Here is a 19,948-nt window from a genome sequence, read left to right on the forward strand (position 1 = left end):
TCCTCCTCTCCCCATGCCAGCTGCCCTCCCGACCTGCTCCTGGCAAGAGGCTCCCACGTCTTCCCTTTGCAGCAGAAACAAGGAAGTTCATTTGACTTTCTAGACTTTATGTTCCTTCTTTTCCTTCCTTGGGAGAAGCAGAAGGGGAAGGACAGAAGTGGGCTGCGTGCCTGGAATCGATGGGAGAGGAGGAGTAGTGATGAATATCTGTTGTGTGCAGCATTACTTCCAAAGCATTTCAAGTTTGCAGGTGTCATCTGACTTCTTCCCCCCCCCGCCCGCCCCCAGCTGAGTCCCATTTCCTTTCCCAGGCATCCTGGGCCTCTTCCCTTCCCTTCTCCCTCCAACACACACCTGCTGGTTTTCTTCCTCAGTGTAGGAAAATGCTTTTACCTCCAGCCTCAGAAAGGAGAAATGGTTCCTCCACATCTTGCCATTCCCTTCATGCTCACGGGGACTGCTCTGCCAGCGCAAAGGCCCTTCCACATTGAGGTATCGCGCAGCTCCCCATCCTCAGAGGGGCAGCAGCCCAAGGCAATAAAATTTGATACTTACCAATCTCAGGATGGTCAGGACAAAGATTACGGAAAGCAAAAACCTGCGGTAAAACCAGGTCTGAAACGGGGCCCCGGAAGGAAACTTGTGACACTTTCTCCCCGCTGATCTTCACTCTGGAGGGCTGACCGGCTGCCGGCTCTCATTCCCAACCTCACTTCTGGGTTGAGCTTCGTGCCCAGGGAACAGGAAAGCTGTCAATGAGACTAAGAACTGGGCACATAAACACCCTGCAAAGCAGACTGAGGAGGGCAGTCACTTTCCTCTTCCAAATAATAACAAACAGTGATTTGCAAGCCTGTACCTGTCCTCTGTGTCCTCTTAGGTGGGGCTGAGGAGAGCAGGTAGAGATCCTAACTCATTTCAGAAGCAATAAGCAATTACTGAAGTCACTCAACAGCAAATTTGTGGTGGGTTTTAGTCTTCACTTCACAAGGTCACTTGCCCAGCTCTCAGACGACTGCCAGAAGACTGAGCAGAGGTGGGAGCAGAACTGTAAGCAGCAATGAACTGCAAAGAGGGGGGAAGGCAGCACAACTCTGATTTGATGTTGTTACAGCACAACATACATACATGCATTATTCAGACACGCCACACAGCCTGTAACATGACATTTTAGATGGTGTAATTGTATCAACATGTGGACCCACTTCATATGCTGCCCAGAAAGAGGAATGCTTATGGCAGCTAGGGACCATTAAATACATTGCTTGGAATAAAGACACCAAAGAATTCATTTTTTTAATCTTTATGTGAATATAAAAGAATTCTTGCAAAGAAAAATAAAACCAAAATTTTAAAAATTAGTGCAATTCTTCAAGTTCTATGCAACACAGTGTTTACATTTGTTTCAAACAGAAGATGTAGACACCGATACACTGAAAACCTTAACTCTAGATTGACTTTTGGGGGGGACGGGAAAAAAGCAAAGCAGTTAAGAAAATTACCCTACTAGACATTACCAACTCTTAAACAATTGTTTTCATTTTCTAATTCCTAAACTATTTATGGCTACCTAAATAAGACATCAGTATTGCTTATATTACTTATTTCCAAGTAGGTGTATATTGTTGAAAATAGAATACCCATATATATATATTTCATGAGCAAAAAAAAAAAAAAAATCAGCTGAAAATTTATTTTCAGTGAACATTTCTTAATCCACTATAATACAGTTGCTGCAAAAGAATCTTCTCAAAACTGCTGCCTGATCCACCTTGAGTAAGAGAACCTACTCGTCCAAAATTTGTATTATTGCTACAAAGTGCTTCTCTTCATAGTGGATATTCTGAATCTTACATAAAAAAAGTATTAACAAATGATATGTCAATCAGAACATATTTTTGTTTCTTTGGATCTCTATTACCCGTTTTACTGGAAACTGGCTAAAGTTACTAATAATGCTGATTAAATTCAGCAATATTCCATGATTGCATCTCATAATTTGAATTTGTTCCTAACTGCACTGCCTGGGCATGACACTAATGCATCTTGCAGCAGAGACAGGTCACCTCTTTCATCGTCCTGCCTCCGCTGTGGTGCACACTGCATCAAAGAACATTGTCTTGACATTGTTCCGCTGCTGCGTGTTGTTAACCAGTTATAAAACAGCCACTCTTAAACAGGTCCTCAATCCCAAAGAAACGCTGAAGTTATATTCAAAGGCTTAACTTTTAATAATTTGGAAAAGTCCCAAATCAGTAAAGTTTCATCCCGAAAACCCAATTCATTTTTGGCAACCCCAGTAAGACTACTGGGGCCAACCCTGCCCTGAAAAAGGCTGATCCCTGTCTGCAGTTCTGTATTTGAATTCTTCCATCACTAGTCAGAGGACAAGCTTCCAATTAAATGATATGGAGGTTCTTGGTCATTTTTGGTCCCAGGGTCTGCAGTTTTGAGAAGTGCACATCAAAGACATCTGCTCCAACTTTTTCACTATTCAGCACCTGATATGACTACTGACACTGCTCTACTACTGTGAGAAGTAAAATAAATGCATCAAGCCTACTAACTAGATGAGTACTTGAAAGACATCCATGAAAGTTTCCATGCTGTAAGGAACGAGGTTTGAGAGACCCATTCAACACCATCAGTGACAGTTTCACATTTCACTAGACCACACCAAAGTACCAGGCTTTAGAAATGTAAGCACCTAAGACTTAAGACTCCCATTCCACTGCTCACCATCTCCCACACCACTAGCAGATTAAACAAGCAATTATATCTTAAAAATACAAACCCCAATAATACCACTGCAGCAATAAAAGACCTCAAAACCCAAGAGGTAGTCCAAAGAAGCATGGAGTCCTGAAGAACACAATCTGACAGACACAACTGTCCAACAGCAGTTTGTCTGGCATATTCTCTGCTCATGCCACATTTAGCATGAGACTGGCTTTTAAGCAATGCCTTGCGTAGACAGAAATTTTGAGAGAGGAAGTCTCTGTTGAATGCCTAAATGCATAGCACTCTCAAACTATTGCCACAACTAAGAAGCAACACTAACTAAGTATTAAAAATGAACACTTCCCTTTTCTCTAGCATTGCATGCAATGCCCAATAAAGAATTTCAGATGCTGGGGAAGGAAGAAATCAAAGAACAAGCCATACCGAGGGGCATGCAAACTGGAAGACTACTCAATTTCACAATTCAAAACAAACTCCGCAAAGCCAAACCCTGCTCTCAATGCAAACATGGCCTTTATGGTGAAGAGACAGAAGCTTTCATTCAGACATATGGCTGAGTTTTATATTAGATCACGGACTGGTACAGCACCCTCAAATACTTAGTTTTTAGAATTGTATTCAGTGTATTTTAAGGGCTGCTGTAATTTTATTTTATTTCGCCATGGGTATAATTAATTTGTTCTAGACAGTTTGCAAAGAATGGACATTAACAGGTTTCCTAAAGATACAGTTCACAACAAAAATAAGACATTTGGTAAATAGTGACACAAGTTTTGTGAAAGATAGCAGCTTCCCACACACAAATTTCAGATATCAATCCCCATTTTGTCTTCTTCAATCGAGATACTGCAAAACTAGTATAGTTAATGCACTTTGCTCCCTGCCAACAAACAACGTTTGCTGTTAACAACTAGCAAAGCTATCTTTCATCCATCTGCCTAGCACAGTTAGTTCAGAATAACTGAAGGGAAACTACATTTAAAAAAAGAGGAAAAATAATTTCTATGCACAGGGTTGTATAAATAGCTGGAAATAAATGGGGTTCCCTCCCACCTAACCCCCTTTCTGCAAATAAATGCTGTATACCAATACGCCAGACTTTTAAAACATAGCCCAGACTTTTGAATTATTATAATAGCTTTTTTTCTTACACAGGAAAAGACAGCTTATTTGGCTTTAGTGAATTCAACACCTTAGAGACAGGTTTTCCTTAATGTATATATGCAGAAACTTAATATTTTCTTTTTTAAATAAACCAAGTAATTCTGCTTCTCACTTGAGATGACAAAACAAATCCTGTCTTCTGTTATATAACAAGTCAACCGGTACTATACTTTTTTCTTTTTCTATAAACGCAAGTATGTTCATGCTTTTAAAACTGTACTTCGTAGTCTAAAAAAAAGTATTTTTTAAAACATGGTACCAGTCTTTTAAATTTATTTTTAGAAGAGCCCAGCAAAAATGCCCAATATTGCCAGTTTCCTGAAGTACATTTTTGCATAACATCTTCCCATTACAAAAGTCAACTTTCTAGCCCAAACCCATTAAATAAAGTTTTATATATATAGTGCCAATTTTTATATTTACAATATATTCTGAAGGCAAATATAAATCTTTTAAGTTGTGCTTGTAAATGCAAACTGCAGTTATTAAATCTCCTTCTACTTGGAAAACTATGTGCTACCTTCTAGACACACCACTGATCAACTTAATCACTTCTTGATAGGTTCTGATGTTGAATTCGCAGTTGCCCACCATGCTAACGTCCTCTTTCATCAAGTAGTTAAAGTGGAAGCTACAAAACATTTAAGGACACTTTAGCATATAAGTTTTCCTCACGGTCCTTGTGGTTTAATCAGATGTTGCACCCTGTACTTTAACAGTGAGATTCCTTCTGGTATTGGTAACGTGACGTTGTTGAGCTAGGAATGAGCGTCCAGGACCGTCTCTGCAGGCACCACTACTGCCAACTAGTCTTGCTTCCATACCCAGCTTTTGAAGAGTTAGGCTCTGCAAATAAATTAAACAACATTTACACTATAGCAAAACAGAAGAAGAAAAACACTGGCCATCTTTCTTACACAAAACTCACGCTTACTTAATATGCACACAGAATTTTTTACTGTATCTCTTATATACCCTTTTGCTGCTATAAAAAGTATGAACCACGGCTGAATATGATTTATTCACATTCGTACAGAATGAGTTTATTTTAGCTTATTGTAAAGTTGTTCCTTTATTAAGTAAGCCACTTAATTTTACTTTCCTTTTTTGATTTCCCATTCCAGTCTTTCTTTGTGAAACTCTATTTAAACATTACTTCATATGAACAACTTTCTCCAGTCCTTTTCACAGCCGTCTAACATCAAATATTTTATCAACCTTTGCAACACTGCTGCAGGATGAGAAGATGGCTCTAACTTTATTTCACATGCACTGTGCTAAAAAAACCTTAAAGCAGGAGTCTGGAAACCTTTTGAACCATGACCTCCCTTTGTCCAAAGCGCCAAAACTTCAACAAATGCTACTGAACATTCAGGTATTTAGCCTGCTAAACCCAGATGGAAGCTTGTGGCAGCAAATAGTAGACTACTAAAGTGCAAGTCATGGCCTATGCCAAAATTTTAACTCTCCTGTTCCAATGCACAAAAGCCAAGCAGAAAACACATAAAAGAATTTTACGAAATAGTTGATTGTTAAAGTATTTTCCCTTTACGCTGCTATCAAAAACTTGGGCAATACCAGTGTCAGCATTATCTAAATAGAATTGGAAATTCCATCTAGAACTCACGCAAGTTTGCATTCTGGCTTGAAGTCAGAACTAGCAAATGGGAGAGTGATCTCATTTTAAACCGGAACTCTCAGGCTTGGTTCCTTTCCTTAGTTCCCTGATTTTAGACATGAGGCCATGCTAATCCACAAGTTTGATTTTTCTGCCACATGTAGCTAAACTATTAGCTTTCTCTCCTAAGCACCAGTTTATAATGAATCTAAAAAGAAAAAAAAATGGCAATGTAAGATTTAACTAACTCATTTAGCAAAATGTATTTTTCTGATTACTGAGATACCAACAGATGAACTTTTGACCCACCTTGTTATACCATGCAGTCACAATTAGCTTTTCCTCATAATCACGTAACTTCGCAAGTTTGAATTCAGCCTGCAAGCAGACAATAGAGAAGACAATCCCAATTAAAACAAACAAAAAAAAATCTACATAAATTTACGCTCTGGTGAGCAAAATAAACGCACACAGCAGAAATGCTGAAGTATGCAAAATAAGTAGAAGGCTTAGAAATGTAAACAAAGATACTTCCATAAATGACTCAGAGAAGTTATAGACTACTTCAAGGAGAGGCTAAACTTTTCAACTTAGAAACATACTTTGAGGTTGTGTTGAGGGGAAATGCATGAAAGTCTAGGGTGTATCAGAAAGTCTATAAATAATTTAGTAATTCTTGTACTTGAATAGTCAAAGAAAAGAATATACCTCTAGTGGCTGAATATTCTTATTATGTTACTGAACTGCTACTATATAGTACACTCCCCTAGTACATACACATAGAAGAAATCTGAGACCACAGCACTCCTTAAAGTCAGACCTTTCAGCCTACTAACTCACGATGAGGAATTTTATATCTGCTCAGGTAACTATTCTTACTAGTCCCATCAATATCGCTATAAAACTCAATGCAGTGTTTCCCGTGGGTTTTTTTTGGTCCTTGGACTACTGTCAACAACCCTTTCAGGATTTCAGCCAAGCAGAATTTACTGAATTAAAAACTATATAGAAGAGTAAAACCTGTTAAGAACTCCAGTACATGAAGCCACTGACACCAGGGGTCTAGCAAATTAAACAGATCACTGCTCAAATAGCTAGTCCCTCATTCCATTCTAAGTTATACTACTACTGACAAAGGTCTGACTCTGCAGCTCTGTACAAGTTACTGTAACACAGAAAAACCATTGGTCTTATGAAGTATTTCACTTACAGCTTTTCAGAGAGTATAGAAAGAATCCAAATTAGAGATTCAGTTATACATTGAAAAATATCATTGAAAAGTAAACTGCTCTGACAGCCAGGATACAAGGTTAATTAAGTCAAACTAAAAATCTCCGTGCAGTTTCTGACTGAATGCAGCATTGAAGGGTACTGGATCATTAGGAAACAGTAACTTGAGTGTGCAATATCAAAGACAGCAGAACATATTAAAAGCTATTATTAAATATAGGTAAATTTTTACCTCTAGTGCTTCAATTTTTTTGTCTTTCTCCATTATCTGTTTTCTGAGTAACATAATTTCTGCTGATGCTGGATTTAGCTTGGGGTCTAAGGTTTTTATCACCTGTACAAGGCAAAACAAAAGTATTACAAAGTCAGGTTTGATACTCAACAGCTCTGCATCTCATTTGCTTACAGGCAAAACAGGAAAACAGACTAAGCACTAGCTAGGGAATTATGATGAAAATTAGGCTGTTTCACTGTACAACAGAAGATATCAGAGGGTACAAAGGAATCATAAAATGGTTAGAGTTGGAAAACCTTAAAGATCATCGAGTTCCAACCCCCTGCCATGGGCAGGGACACCTCCCACTAGACCAGGTTGCCCAAGGCCACCTCCAGCCTGGCCTTGAACACCTCCAGGATTGGGGCCTCAACAACCTCTCTGGGCAACCTGTTCCAGTGCCTTACCACCCTCAGAGTAAAGAATTTTTTCCTAATATCTAATCTAAATCTACCCTCTTCCAGTTTAAAACCATTATGCCTCATCCTATCGCTACACTCCCTGATAAAGAGTCCCTGCTAAAGAATCATAAATGCATCTCATGCTTTAGGCTAAACACCATTCTCTCATACACTTTGACTGCAGTCGACCAACTTGACTAAAAATGCAACATGTAGCTACTAATTTTAATTGGGGGGGGATGGATGCGGACTCAAATCAATCTGTTTACCAATTTGAGGGAGGAATGTATATGTTCAGAAATGCGTCACTCACATTTCTTGCTTTCTCAAGGTACATTTTGTATCTTTCTTCCATTGCTTTCATATCCTCATCTTTTTTTCGCAAAGCTGCTTCCAGCTCTCCAATCTTCTGGGCTATTTACAGAAATCAAAGACATACACAATAAAAATAGACATGGTACTTTCGAGGCTTCTGCATTCTCTTGATTTAACCACCTTCCAAATAAACTGTCTAGCTACCACACAACTTTCTCAATTCTCATTTTTGTTTCAGTTGTAGTATAAGGTCCCGCCTGATCCTGAATTCTCATTTTGCAGAGTATTGTTTAACAAAACAAAGCCCCCCTGAACCTCTCCCTGCCTACCACACCCACCCCCCCTTTCAGGTTTAAAGCTGAGCTGTAGTAGAAAGCCTTATGCAGACAAGTATCCTATAGTCCACTGACTATGGGAATCATTTCAGAAGAAACATAGTCTCATTAAAAAAAAAAAAACCCAAACCACTCAAAACAACTTACGGTTCTGACTAACATCAGGCTGGAGCTCTGCAAGATCAGCCTCTTTCTTCTGTAACTCATCATGAACTTCATTCAACTTTTCCCTGTGAATGAAAGGCTGCGCTAAGATTTAACCTCACAATTAATTCCATATAGTTTTAAAAGCTGAAAGACAAAACTTGACGCTGGAAGTGTTTAAACAACTATTATAAACTCTGGCAATTCTTTTGAGTTTAAATAGAAACATAGTATGTATTTTTGAAGAACCATAAAAGTTGTGACTTCTGAATTGAGTCCGATTTCCCTAAAACTAGAAATAAAACAGAAAATTAACAAAAAACCACCTCCAGCATCTCCTTAGCAGGAACTATGTCTGCTGAAAGGGTGGAAGTATTTCAGAAAAATGATGTTTTGAGTCCAACAAGAGTGATGGTTTTAGCAGTCTGTTGTAGAATCACAGCAGTTAAAATGCTATTGGTGATGAAGAGACAGTGAGGTGGATACTAGTATTACAAGATTGTCATGATCAGAGTAGACAAAACTAGAACACTAACGCTTAGTGTTAACTACATGCATGATTCTCAAATCAGTGGCGTAGGAAAACAAGATATCCCTACAAAGGCTTAGGCAGTTTCTGTGCTACAACAGTCAAATTAGTTAGCATAAGCAAGCTATTGTGGATGCATGTGCCTTACTTACATATGTGCTGCCAATTTCTGCTTCAGGTTGCTAGACTATGAAAGGAAAGAGTTAAAATTCAGTTATATTTCAGTATTTCATACCATGCAATGTTAAAGTGCTCTTACAAATCAGCCAAGAATTCTCAGCGCACCTAAATAAGTCAAACCAAACAAATCCTTAGAAAACTTCATTTTTTTCATGCATTTCTGTAACTGCATTCATATTTTTTGCATCACAGATACTAATTCCACCATGTTTTTTCTTTAAAGCTGTCCTTTTCACTATACAACCATTTAATGATGAAACTAGAGATTTTTAAAAATCAAGCGGAAGGTAGAAGTGTTATAGAGTTCCTTAAAGAAGGCGTAGGGAAGGAATCACATAAAATATGAGCTTTACAATGGAAAGGCAGTTGGTGCGGGGGTCTTGTGGAGTCTCATACTGTAGAGACTAAACTCATCTGCTCTGAATACAGTGGAGCCAAGTCTGCATTACATAAACTGAGGGAGCTGTTTTCAGGCAGGAGCGAGTTTCTAGAATACATTGAACAGCCTCAGTTGTTTAAGATCTTTGCTTGCAATGTCTTTTGAAAGATGTTTGTTTAAGTTAGGGGGCGGGGTGGGTGACTCAAAGGGGCTTCAGAGCTTGCTTACTCTTACTACTGCATGAACTAGTGCATTTCAAACTAATTTAAAAAAAAAAAAACAAACCCAAACAAAAAAGTGCACACCAAACCATGATCCTGCCTTCTTAGTAGTTATCAGCACTAGACATGCTGCAAAAGAAGAAGCACATCTAAACAAACGACTCGATGTCACACTGAAGGATTTTAAACAAAACTGGCAAGATGTCTTCAAGGTCAAGAAGCCTGAACTTTCACTTACTCCTTCAGTCTTGGATCCCTGCTCCTGTAAAGTCTTTTGCAGATCTTCAATCTGCTGTTGTAACTCCCCAATACGCTCTTCATTTAGCCTTTTAGGAAGAAAAGACAGCTATTACCCATCTAGATAGAGCACAACAGACAATTAGGTTTTTCTGTTTCATGCCTGGATGATAATTTTTCTAAGGGTTTACCCAGCCACAAAGGATTTAAGAAACAAAGAAACCAATTTCAAATGCTTTTCGTTTGACTTGAACTTCTGCTGAAACAAACACATGGCAGCTTTATTAAACATGTTATAATGAGAGACCCAGACTCATTTTAAGTTTTGAGCAAACTAAAATCTCATATCCTAGTAAAATGCTTTCAGCGTTCCTTAATCGATAGAGCAACTCAGATCATATCCCAGTGTTACAACATGATTAGTCTGAAGTTCTAGAAATAGTTTACATCCACTCTTGGTCTACCAAGAATCTTTCAGAGCTGAGAATGTCCTATAAGCAACGCTTTCTTCAGAGTACACTACACACAGATCTACCGCATTTTACAATACCACATTTAAGCTACTTTCCTTCTTGCTTCTTCATAACCTTTTGTTCATGATTACACTGGTGGGGAAAAAAAAAAAGGATAATTGGCTTCCTGCACAGTGCTACTCCACAGACGCAAGCCACAAGGCTGCTCTGAAGGTCTAGAAATCCCTTTTTGCTATATTTTGAGATAAAGTTTCACCCATCACCTTTTCTCAGTTTCTAGTTCATTCACTGTCCGATGCTTTTGCTCCAGCTGTTCCTGGAGCTCTGTAATACGTTCATTTTCTGATCCTTCTTGTTGTAATAGAAGCATCTTATTTTCATGCTGCAGACGAATAAACATTTCTCTGAATTAAAAAGAACAAAAAAGTCACTGTTAATAAAGGAAATGTGACTAAGAGTAAGAGGTAATATTCCTGTTCGCTCCCCCAACCTTCAAGTAAACAAGTTCTGCTTAAGGATATAGTTGGAGTTAAGCAATTTGTTGTTAAAAGGTAACTTACAACTTTTAAACACCACAGTAGTTAGAGACCCGAGCAAAGTTTTAAATTAAGTCACTCCAAACCCAGACTTTCTTGTGCCTTTATGTTTCACTCTGCCAGACTTTAAAAGTAATATTGGCTAGCCTTTAGCAGTTCTGCCTCAGTTGCTGTGTATTATTTATTTATTCTGTCTGCCAGTGGCAAGCTAAGAATTGTTACGCTCCTTAAAGAGGATGTTTCAAGTCAAACTTTATATATAGCAATCCAATACACTTTTAAGAAAGAATGCAAAGTAATTATAGTAAGGGGAAATAATTATTATTAACAGCTACATGGGGGTCCAGACAAGCATCATGGAGGGAAAGCAAGAAGTGGAAGAGAGTCCTGTTGCCAAAAATATACCTATATATACACCTTACCGATATTCCACTGGCAGAATTTCAGCAGCAAGATTCTCATGGCTTTTAACACGAGATGCACCTGAAATTGCATGAGAATTTTGATTTAACAAAATTAAAGAAATCACTAATATACCAAAAAAAATAGTCTGAAGATGAAGCAATACCTGTTTGACTCAGATGATCCTGCTGCATCTGTGAATACCGGAGCTCTTCATTTGTCTCTTTTAATGCATCACACTGTACTATCAGTCTCTAAGAAGATACGTTTGAGGTGGAATTAAGTCATACTGCATCACTTTAAGACCAAATAACACTAACCAAGAATAGTACTGACACACACACATTTTTAAGACATATTTCGTGTTTTATATGTGTATACATACAGACACATACGTGTTGCTAAACATTTTTACAGCAGCACTAATTCTGGGAAGGTTTTCCTCCAGCAGAGCATTTGAAAAAGATTTATTAGGTGTTCAAATAAACTCTCATTCAAGAGACTTACCTCTTTTTCTTTGATTAAAGCTTCGTGTTTTTCTTCAAGTCGCTTCATTTCAAATGCTAGTTTATCAGCTCTTTTTGATTCTTCAGACAGTTTGTTATGAAGCTCCTGAACCTTTTTATAAAAAGTCTATATTCAGCACGTGAATGTTGCAAGATGCTACCTTTAAAAGCTATGTTAAAACCTTCCCTTCTGCCCAGTTCAGCCAAAACAAATAACTAGTCCTCCAAGCTTGGGGAATGGGAGATGGGATGGGGGTGTGGTGTTTGGGGTTTTTTTATTGTTGGGTTTGTTTTTTTGTTTGTTTGGTTTTGGTTTTTGTTGGCCTTGGGTTTTTTGTTTTGGGGTTTTTTTTTGGGGGGGGGGGGTGGTGTTTAATATTTACCTCCTGCATCACTTAATTACTACTGAAATAAGTGAAACTGAAATCAAACTTCTACAGTTTAAAATAAATCTTCATGAAAAAAGTTAAGAATATTACATACAAGTGATCTCAGTAATAGTTGAACAACCCCTCCCAGGCACACAAATTACCTCAGTCATAGTAAAGAAGAAAAGCCCACAAAGTGCGGCCAACCAATCAGTTGAGAGGGCAACTACAGTTAAGCTTGCTAGTTCAATGAACAAGGAAAACAAGAAACTGAATGGCAGAGTAAAAAGGAGTTTTCACGAATAAGAAATTCTAAGGGGAGAACACAGGTTAAGTCCATGGGCTGTTAAATTAAGTTGTTCAATTTTTTTTCATTGAAACATAACTAAAATAAAATTATTTGGGTAAGACAACTGAGGAAAAAGTAACACGGTAAGTACAGGTGCAGCCTTACCTGTCTTTTGTAGGTTTCCAGTTGGGCACGTGCTGCATTGGCTTTCTTCAGTTCATCCTCCAGACTGACTGTATTGTGCATATACATCATGTTGGTTTCTTGCAGAGATTTGACTTGCCTGCGGAAGTCATTCAGATCCTGTAGCTTTTTACGATACACTTCAACAGTTGATTCCAGCTTACTTGCCTTGTCTGCAGTAGTCCTTAAAGTACAAAGAGGAATTAGAAGTAAGAGTATGTTTCTTCCAAAGATTAAAAAAGTCAAATTCTGCTTTCATGCACATTCAAGCTATTTTCAAAGGCAGACGCAACACGCTGAACAGCAGAGTTAAATCTTAGTGCTTTATTTTTAAATGCATAATCAACGCAAACTTGCATTATGCAAAGATTGCTTATGAAAACCGAAATCACCACAGGGTTTAAGTGGGAGTAAGACTGACATTTGTATGCCAGAAGTACAAGCAAAGGTTAGTATGTCAAATATCTCTAGGGAATTATTCTGTGGGGTGCAATGTAAATGCACCACAACATCCTGCGCTAGACAGTCATCTCAAAGTACTTGTACCTGGTAAAGAAAAACAGGCAGACATCCTCATTGCAGGTTTATGCATAATTACAGATAATTAGAACATAACTGCACTATGAAAGTGATCATTAGCAGATACGACCAAGAATTACCAGCTGATCATTAACAAAAATCTACATGGTAAGAAAATATTTGGATCAGAAATACATAAATTAGTTTTAATACCTGTGTTTAGTATCTGCCATCTCATATCACTAGAAGCTAGTACAAGAAAATTATGGAAGTAGTCTATAGTAGTTTCAGATGTTATTTAAGAATCACTATAAGTTAAACACCTGAAACCACTTTTCTTTCCATGTTTTATTCATACTATTTTATGAATAGCAGACCTGCTTTTGCAATATGATTTGCTTTGGATATTTCTTGGGTGGTCTGGTATTTAATGTAGTTTATCCAAACTGGAATTTTATTCTCCTCGAGGTTATTGTGTATTTCATCTTCATTTTGTTAATCATGTTACGAATATAAATATAGCTTAGAATGCTGACACCAAAAGTTATGTCGAAGTTCTAGCTGCATGTATGTTTTTCTATACCAGAAGAGGCAGCCTCTTGTCAACACAAATGTCCCCTTAATAAGAATGCACACAGCCCCTCTAAAAATTTCTTCACCTTTGATCCTACATGAAGAATAATTTCTGTATTGAGTAATCCTGCTTCACAGAAAAATTCCATGTTACTACTCTTCCACGTCTCTACTCTTCTCTACTACTCTAACAACAGAGGCTATGCCTGAAAGCTTCCACTCCTCTTCTGCTCTGTCAAAGGGCCCTTTTCCAACATTTATTTTATATCTCATTCAGATAAGACCTATCTGCAGAAATAACGCCTCAGAAAAAGATCTTGTTCAATATAAAGCCTTAGATTTAGCCATTAAATCCTCCTAATGGGTGTGCGGGGAGCTCTCTCTATTACATACCTAAGAATATCATTTTCATCTTTCAAGGCTCTAGATTCTTCTGCCAAAGAGGTTAGTTCATTGTTTCTATGTTGCAGTTCAATCAATTGTTTTTCTAGGTCTTCACAATGGACACGATAATCATCCTTTGCAGCTTCAAGCCTACCAGATCAAAAACAGGATCTCTGTTAAGAACTCACCATTATTACACATTTTTTCATTTAGTGCTAGAGCTATTAAAAATAAGACAATGGAAACCTATTGATTAAAGTAGCCAGAAAAATGTACTGTAAGCATGGAACATTTTATTATCTACCTGTTAAATCACAATGGATTACATACTGCAAATTTAGCATATCAATATCAAGGGATCAAATGAAGAGAGAAATTGTTCCCCTCATAGGGATCTGTAAAGAGATACGGTGGTTTTGGGGAGGTTTACGGTTTTCTGTTTTGTTTTCACACAAATCACTTCAGCACTCATTTTCTGCTTTCCCTCAGCTTTTTTGAAGTGTCAAATGGCTACAATGTGGCAATTCTAAAACAATATTTCCTACAACAACTAACAGTTTCTTTTACTTTTTAAAGGTAAGGACTGTCTTTAAAAATACGTTTTTTGCAGTACCAGAAACCTTTTATAGAAAAAGAAATTGAGATGGAAAATGCTGAAAGAGTACCAGAAATTCTCAGGATATATTTGACATGACTAGCAAGGGATTTTTGAGACAAATCATTTTATACCTGAAGTTTTCTTCTTGCAGTTGCTCCAGCTGCAACTGTGCATGAAAATACTTTTTTGCAACCACAGTATTTGGATCATCAAGAGAGTCGTCTAATTGATCTAGCCTGTCATTCATAATCTCATTTTCTGACATCAAGCTGTTTTTTTCATCCTGGAGGGCAGCCACCTAGTGCAGATAAAACATCATCAACATTGTAAGACCTGTCCAACTGGAAAGAACCACAGCAAGACAGCAGTACATCACCAAATTAGTTTATGAAAAAGGTTGAGCGTTTAGAAATTTTAGAATGTAATTTACATAGCATACTTGAGCATACAGATGCTTTAGTGTATGACAGTTATGAAGCACTAAAGGAAAAGTCCCTCTAAAAAAAGACAAATTTTTTGGAGCTGAAACCATGGTAAAGGCAGACGATGTAACATGGAGAGGAACTGGTACTTTCATTTAAAAAGATACCATGGACGCCGTACAAAACAAAAAACCAAAGAACTTTCAAGGATTGGTGTAAAAGTACCCTCCATCTTGCTTATACTTAACAATAAAAAGCAGGATGGCACTGGCTATCACACTAACACAGTACTGCCGTGCGCTCAGCAGTGAACGGTTGCGCAAGAAGCGGTTCCAGGCACCATAAGCTAATAAGCACACACGCAAAAGAAAAAACCTAGACAGCTTCATATAGAGCATGCATTTTTTGCAACAATCAAACAAGTTTGATATTGAAAGTGTTCACAGCTAAGCAAATGAGAATACAACACTTTATTGAAACAGTAAGTATATTAACAGCCATAAAAATGGGGAAGGATTAAGAGGATAGAACCTTTAAAGTTTTTCTAGTGAAAGCTGTTGTGTTAATTTTAACATCCTGTCAAACATAAGAGCATGTAGCATGTGTTAGTTAACTGGCATTTAAAACAGGGACAATATGCTTTTTGGGTTATGTTTTCCTGAATCATAAAGAAAACCTACCTTTCTTATACTCTTGGAAAATATCAAGGAAGACTGAGACCTTACAAGTGAATTTATTAAGAATTAGTTTAAATGAGAAGTGTCAGTCAATATTATGGCTTCAAATAAATAAAATTTAAAAAACCCAACATATCATGGCGACATTAGATAAAACATCAGATATAACCTAAAGTATGCAGTATTAAAAACCTGTTTGTTTGCAGTCAATCTAAAAGTCTATCAGTCAAAGAGATGTAAGAAACAAAACAGTTATTAATCTACCACTTCATTAGATGCTGGCTTTCTAGTTCACTCCTTTTTACATTCCGGATGTCACTTTACTACAGACATGCACACAAACATCTGTGAGTAGAGAGCATACCTGAGCCTTGCTCAGCGTAATACTTCCTGTTCAAGGTTCAGCCACTCCTTACACATGCACAACGTTCACGCTTTTAGAATCACATTAAAAGAACACCAGTCTCAGACTTTAAAAAAAAAAAAAAGAAACTTTCACACAACTCAAAACAAACTTTTCATCTCATCTCAGTTCCTTTCTAATAATTTTTTCTTCTTTTCTATTATTTCAACGTAACAGAAGCGGTGTCAAAATCAACACAAATTATGAAGAGATATTTTAAAAACATGTCCCAGTATTAAAGAGCTATGGTGTCATTAACTCATCTGGTTATGCTCAGCAGTACCTTTCCCTCAAACACCTCTCACGCCCTCACCTGGCCCACACTATGTTACAAGCAACTGGCTTTGTGTATGTGATCATTAATTAATAGAGAAATCTCAAAAGAGAAATTTGTGAGAGAGGAGAAAGCCTGGGACTTCTCTTGTGAGACATACTAAGTCACCTAATGGAAGCAGAAAGTGTAATTAAGTTGTTATCCCAGCACCTCTAGAAGAGAGAGCTTTTGGACAGTGAACACACTTTTTGAAGTTTAACAACTGTAATCTGTGAGTTCAGCTCTCAAATCTATCCTCTTGCCCATTTAAAAGAAATCATTTTCTCCTGCAGATCCTGCTCACAGCGTTTTTAGATCTCTGCTTTCACTAGGAAAACTTATTACTGCCTCAAGAAAAAATGAAATGAAGTATCAATTCAATTCTAACAGCAGCTTCCTGGGCATGGCAATTAGCTATGAGCTACTTACATAATTCTACTTTTCAGTCATCATTACCTTTAAAAAATGTAAAATTGGCCTCTGGTTTTGTGAGGGGTTTTTTTTTTGGTTTTTTGGGGTTTTTTTTGCAGGGGCTCATACGGCCAGTATAGTACCCTGGAGATGCCACCCAAATGTTCTCTTTGTACAAAATCAAATCCAGGATGCACTGCCTTACCAGATGAACCTCTATCTATTCTCAGATTATAGTGCCAAAAAAGTGGAATCAGACTTAGGGCTAACATAGAAAGAAAAAAAAAAAATCCATTTTTTCTTTAAAAAGTTGATTGAAAAGCAAGTTCCTCTTTATTGTTACGAAGTCCTCCCTCCTTTTTCTAAAAAGAGGCTTGATTAACTTCTATATCAATTAAAAACAAAAGTAGGCCTATTATTAGTGTGGTTTGAAAACGTCAGCAAGGATCTATTAGTTTCCATTATTTTTATTTCCCAAAATAGCCTCCATGCTGCAACTGCGTACAAGAAAGAGTAAATTTTAGATAAATTTCAAATTTTAGTCTTTCATCAACTCCTATTGAAAACAGCACTATTTTCCTATGATTAAATCTAATGACTGATTATTACACAAACTGGATTGTTTGGACAGAGTACAAAAGACTAGAAGAAGCAGTGACTAAAAATGAAATGGGCAATTTTTAAAGCCATGAAAGCATTGTTTTGGTGGCTACCTGCTTCTAGGGCTAAACATAAAGCTAGCAGACCAAAGCACCTTTGAGTTAACAGCTGGCACAGGACCTCAGCTTACACTTCAATCAGAAAACTGTTTCCAGTAATTGCATTTTGGAGTACAGAATGATTGCTTTTCCCACACAAACACCTAAGAATTCTCACAGAAACTTAAGTAACTGCAAAATTCACTTTGCCCTTCAGAATTTCTGCATCTTAATAGCAGCACCACTACATATTAAAGAAATAAGCGACTTGTTGTTTCTTACCTGTAAATCTAGCTCTTGACACCTTTGCGCCAACTCTTCTTTTTCTGCTAATGCTTCCTGAAGATCTTCCAAAGCTTTTTTAAGCTTTTAAAAAAATAAGATAGTCAATCATTCTGGCCCATATCCAAAGTACTCACAGTTCTAGCTTCTAAAATGTCTCAATTGCTCCTACCAATTGTTTAAGAAGGATGTTAGGTGCCCACATTGACACAGAAACCTATATGTACACTGTTAGGTCAGAATCTCTGTTCATTTCACCTGCATTTTAAATGGCTACTACATGTAATATGTAAATTCTTGAAACTCAGAGTGGCATCCAGATTCAACACAACAACTTGGCGAAAATCATAACAAAACCCAACACAGGAACATGCATGGTGTCAGTTTCAAAATCCCTGCCTGTTAAATTAAATGCCCTACATCTCCGAATAGAAATACTGGTGTTCCTTTACAGGCAGCTACTTTTAAAGACAACTTCATTTTATGTGCAACACCTTGTAGTGTTGAGGTTATCAAGAATTTTCAAGACCCCTTAAAAATAAGCTGAAGTGTTTAGACTGACATGGTTTGCACTGGCCAGTGTTACTTCATCCAGGAAGATGACATAGCAGTCACTGCATTCTTATTTTTTTAAAGAAGCTATAAAATAGCACATAACTTTTCACCTAATTAGCATTAAAAAATACCATTACTTTATTGAGTATTCTCTGCCTGCATCAGTATGTTGCTCTGCCCTTTGTGAACCTGTATGGTTTACTCAGATCAGCTCTGAGTGGAAAACAGACCAAGCGGTTTGTGCAGAGAGAAGACAGAAGAGTGCTGTTTATTGTTCAGGTTCTTTAATTTAACATTTAGGACTGGAGAGGAAGAACAGCCCTCCTCTTCATTTAAGGGATGGCAAGATACCAAATTATTGTTCAGGCTTGAACTACAAGGGCAACAAATATCAGGCAGTTACCTGCTGTTCCATTTCACTTGATGCATCACTTGTGGAAGGACCCGTTATTTCCTTGCTCATGAGCTACAGAAATAGGAAAGAAAACAAGCTTAAATTAGAGGTTAAATACCTGTACATTCCCTGTCTACTGAGCACCAATTGTATTTTCCATGTCCTTGCATGCCTTCAATATATCAAAACAGATTAATAATGAAAGCACTTCATGACTGCTAAAGGATTTAAACAAATCCAGTATGTCTTTTTTTTTTTTAACACACCCCCCCCAACACACACATACACACCCTCCCCAAATTAACCAAGTTAGCAGTAACATCTTATTGGATGAATCTGATCTGTTGAAGTCATTGTCACCCTCTAGTCAAGTTAAAAATGGAGTGAACCAGAAGATGGGATTTCACTCAATTAACTTAATAGCTATCACACTTCTTTGGGTCACATTAATTGCCATTAAGCAAACAATGGGAACATTAACATAGCTCTCACTGATTTCCTGTGCAAAGATGTACACAGTATGTTTGTCAACAGTTCTTCAGAAATAAAGTTTGATTGGTCAGAATACAACAAACAAGAGGCTTATGGATTTATTTCTCCCAACAGGGCATTTATAGCTTTAAAGACCATATAGTCAATGTAAATCTAAGTTTTAAAGCCTACTACCAACTCCACTGCTACCTTGACGAGGGTGCAATTACACATTACATTTTCTTCAACAAAGTCAGCATTTAGTTTTTACCTCCCTCCGTACTCTATTTCACAGTCCTGAAGCTCACAGATGCGAGCGACTGTAGAGCTATGCTGTGAGCTGGACCACTGAGATGATTCAACTAAGAACCAATTAAGATACCTGGGGGAGCACACCATGACAGGAATAGAAGACATGCAGCTGGGAGTTTGTAAATCAGATGCTGGAATGGTCTGTTAGAACAATGTAGCCTCACAAACAGTTATGATCAGTTTAACTTTGGGTCCAAGACTGCAACACTGGAACAGAAATTTCAGAACCTGACTCCAGTATAATTGGCAGTTGGCAACGAGATAACATTTCTTGTGTGAAACAGGCAATCTTAAGCATTTATTGCCTCCAAAAAGTTCTGTGTTTGGGCACATGAGACTAAAATCAAAACCTCTTGGTTGAGGTCTGGGGCCTGCTTGGTCCTGATCCTCCCAGATAATTTTGAGAAGTA

At 37.6% G+C, this 19,948-nt stretch overlaps 1 protein-coding gene across 1 annotated transcript in view; it reads right to left on the reverse strand.

The window, feature by feature from the left end:
- Positions 1-3,881: 3,881 nt before the first annotated feature.
- The window catches only part of HOOK1 (hook microtubule-tethering protein 1), a 20,940-nt gene continuing 4,873 nt past the window's right edge, over positions 3,882-19,948 (reverse strand). Inside the window, exons 6-21 of the mRNA XM_009884581.1 lie at positions 18,765-18,827; positions 17,807-17,890; positions 14,732-14,898; positions 14,012-14,152; positions 12,509-12,710; positions 11,688-11,798; positions 11,347-11,434; positions 11,201-11,261; positions 10,506-10,646; positions 9,771-9,858; positions 8,905-8,939; positions 8,227-8,309; positions 7,743-7,843; positions 6,987-7,088; positions 5,834-5,902; positions 3,882-4,752 (exon numbers count right to left, since the gene is read on the reverse strand). Of these exons, the coding sequence (XP_009882883.1) occupies positions 4,594-4,752; positions 5,834-5,902; positions 6,987-7,088; positions 7,743-7,843; positions 8,227-8,309; positions 8,905-8,939; positions 9,771-9,858; positions 10,506-10,646; positions 11,201-11,261; positions 11,347-11,434; positions 11,688-11,798; positions 12,509-12,710; positions 14,012-14,152; positions 14,732-14,898; positions 17,807-17,890; positions 18,765-18,827 (1,695 nt within the window). The 3' untranslated portion in view covers positions 3,882-4,593. The remainder of the gene's footprint in view (positions 4,753-5,833; positions 5,903-6,986; positions 7,089-7,742; positions 7,844-8,226; positions 8,310-8,904; positions 8,940-9,770; positions 9,859-10,505; positions 10,647-11,200; positions 11,262-11,346; positions 11,435-11,687; positions 11,799-12,508; positions 12,711-14,011; positions 14,153-14,731; positions 14,899-17,806; positions 17,891-18,764; positions 18,828-19,948) is intronic.

The sequence above is a fragment of the Charadrius vociferus genome, unplaced genomic scaffold (assembly GCF_000708025.1).
Source record: "Charadrius vociferus isolate BGI_N301 unplaced genomic scaffold, ASM70802v2 scaffold163, whole genome shotgun sequence".
Classification (NCBI taxonomy): Eukaryota; Metazoa; Chordata; class Aves; order Charadriiformes; family Charadriidae; genus Charadrius; species Charadrius vociferus.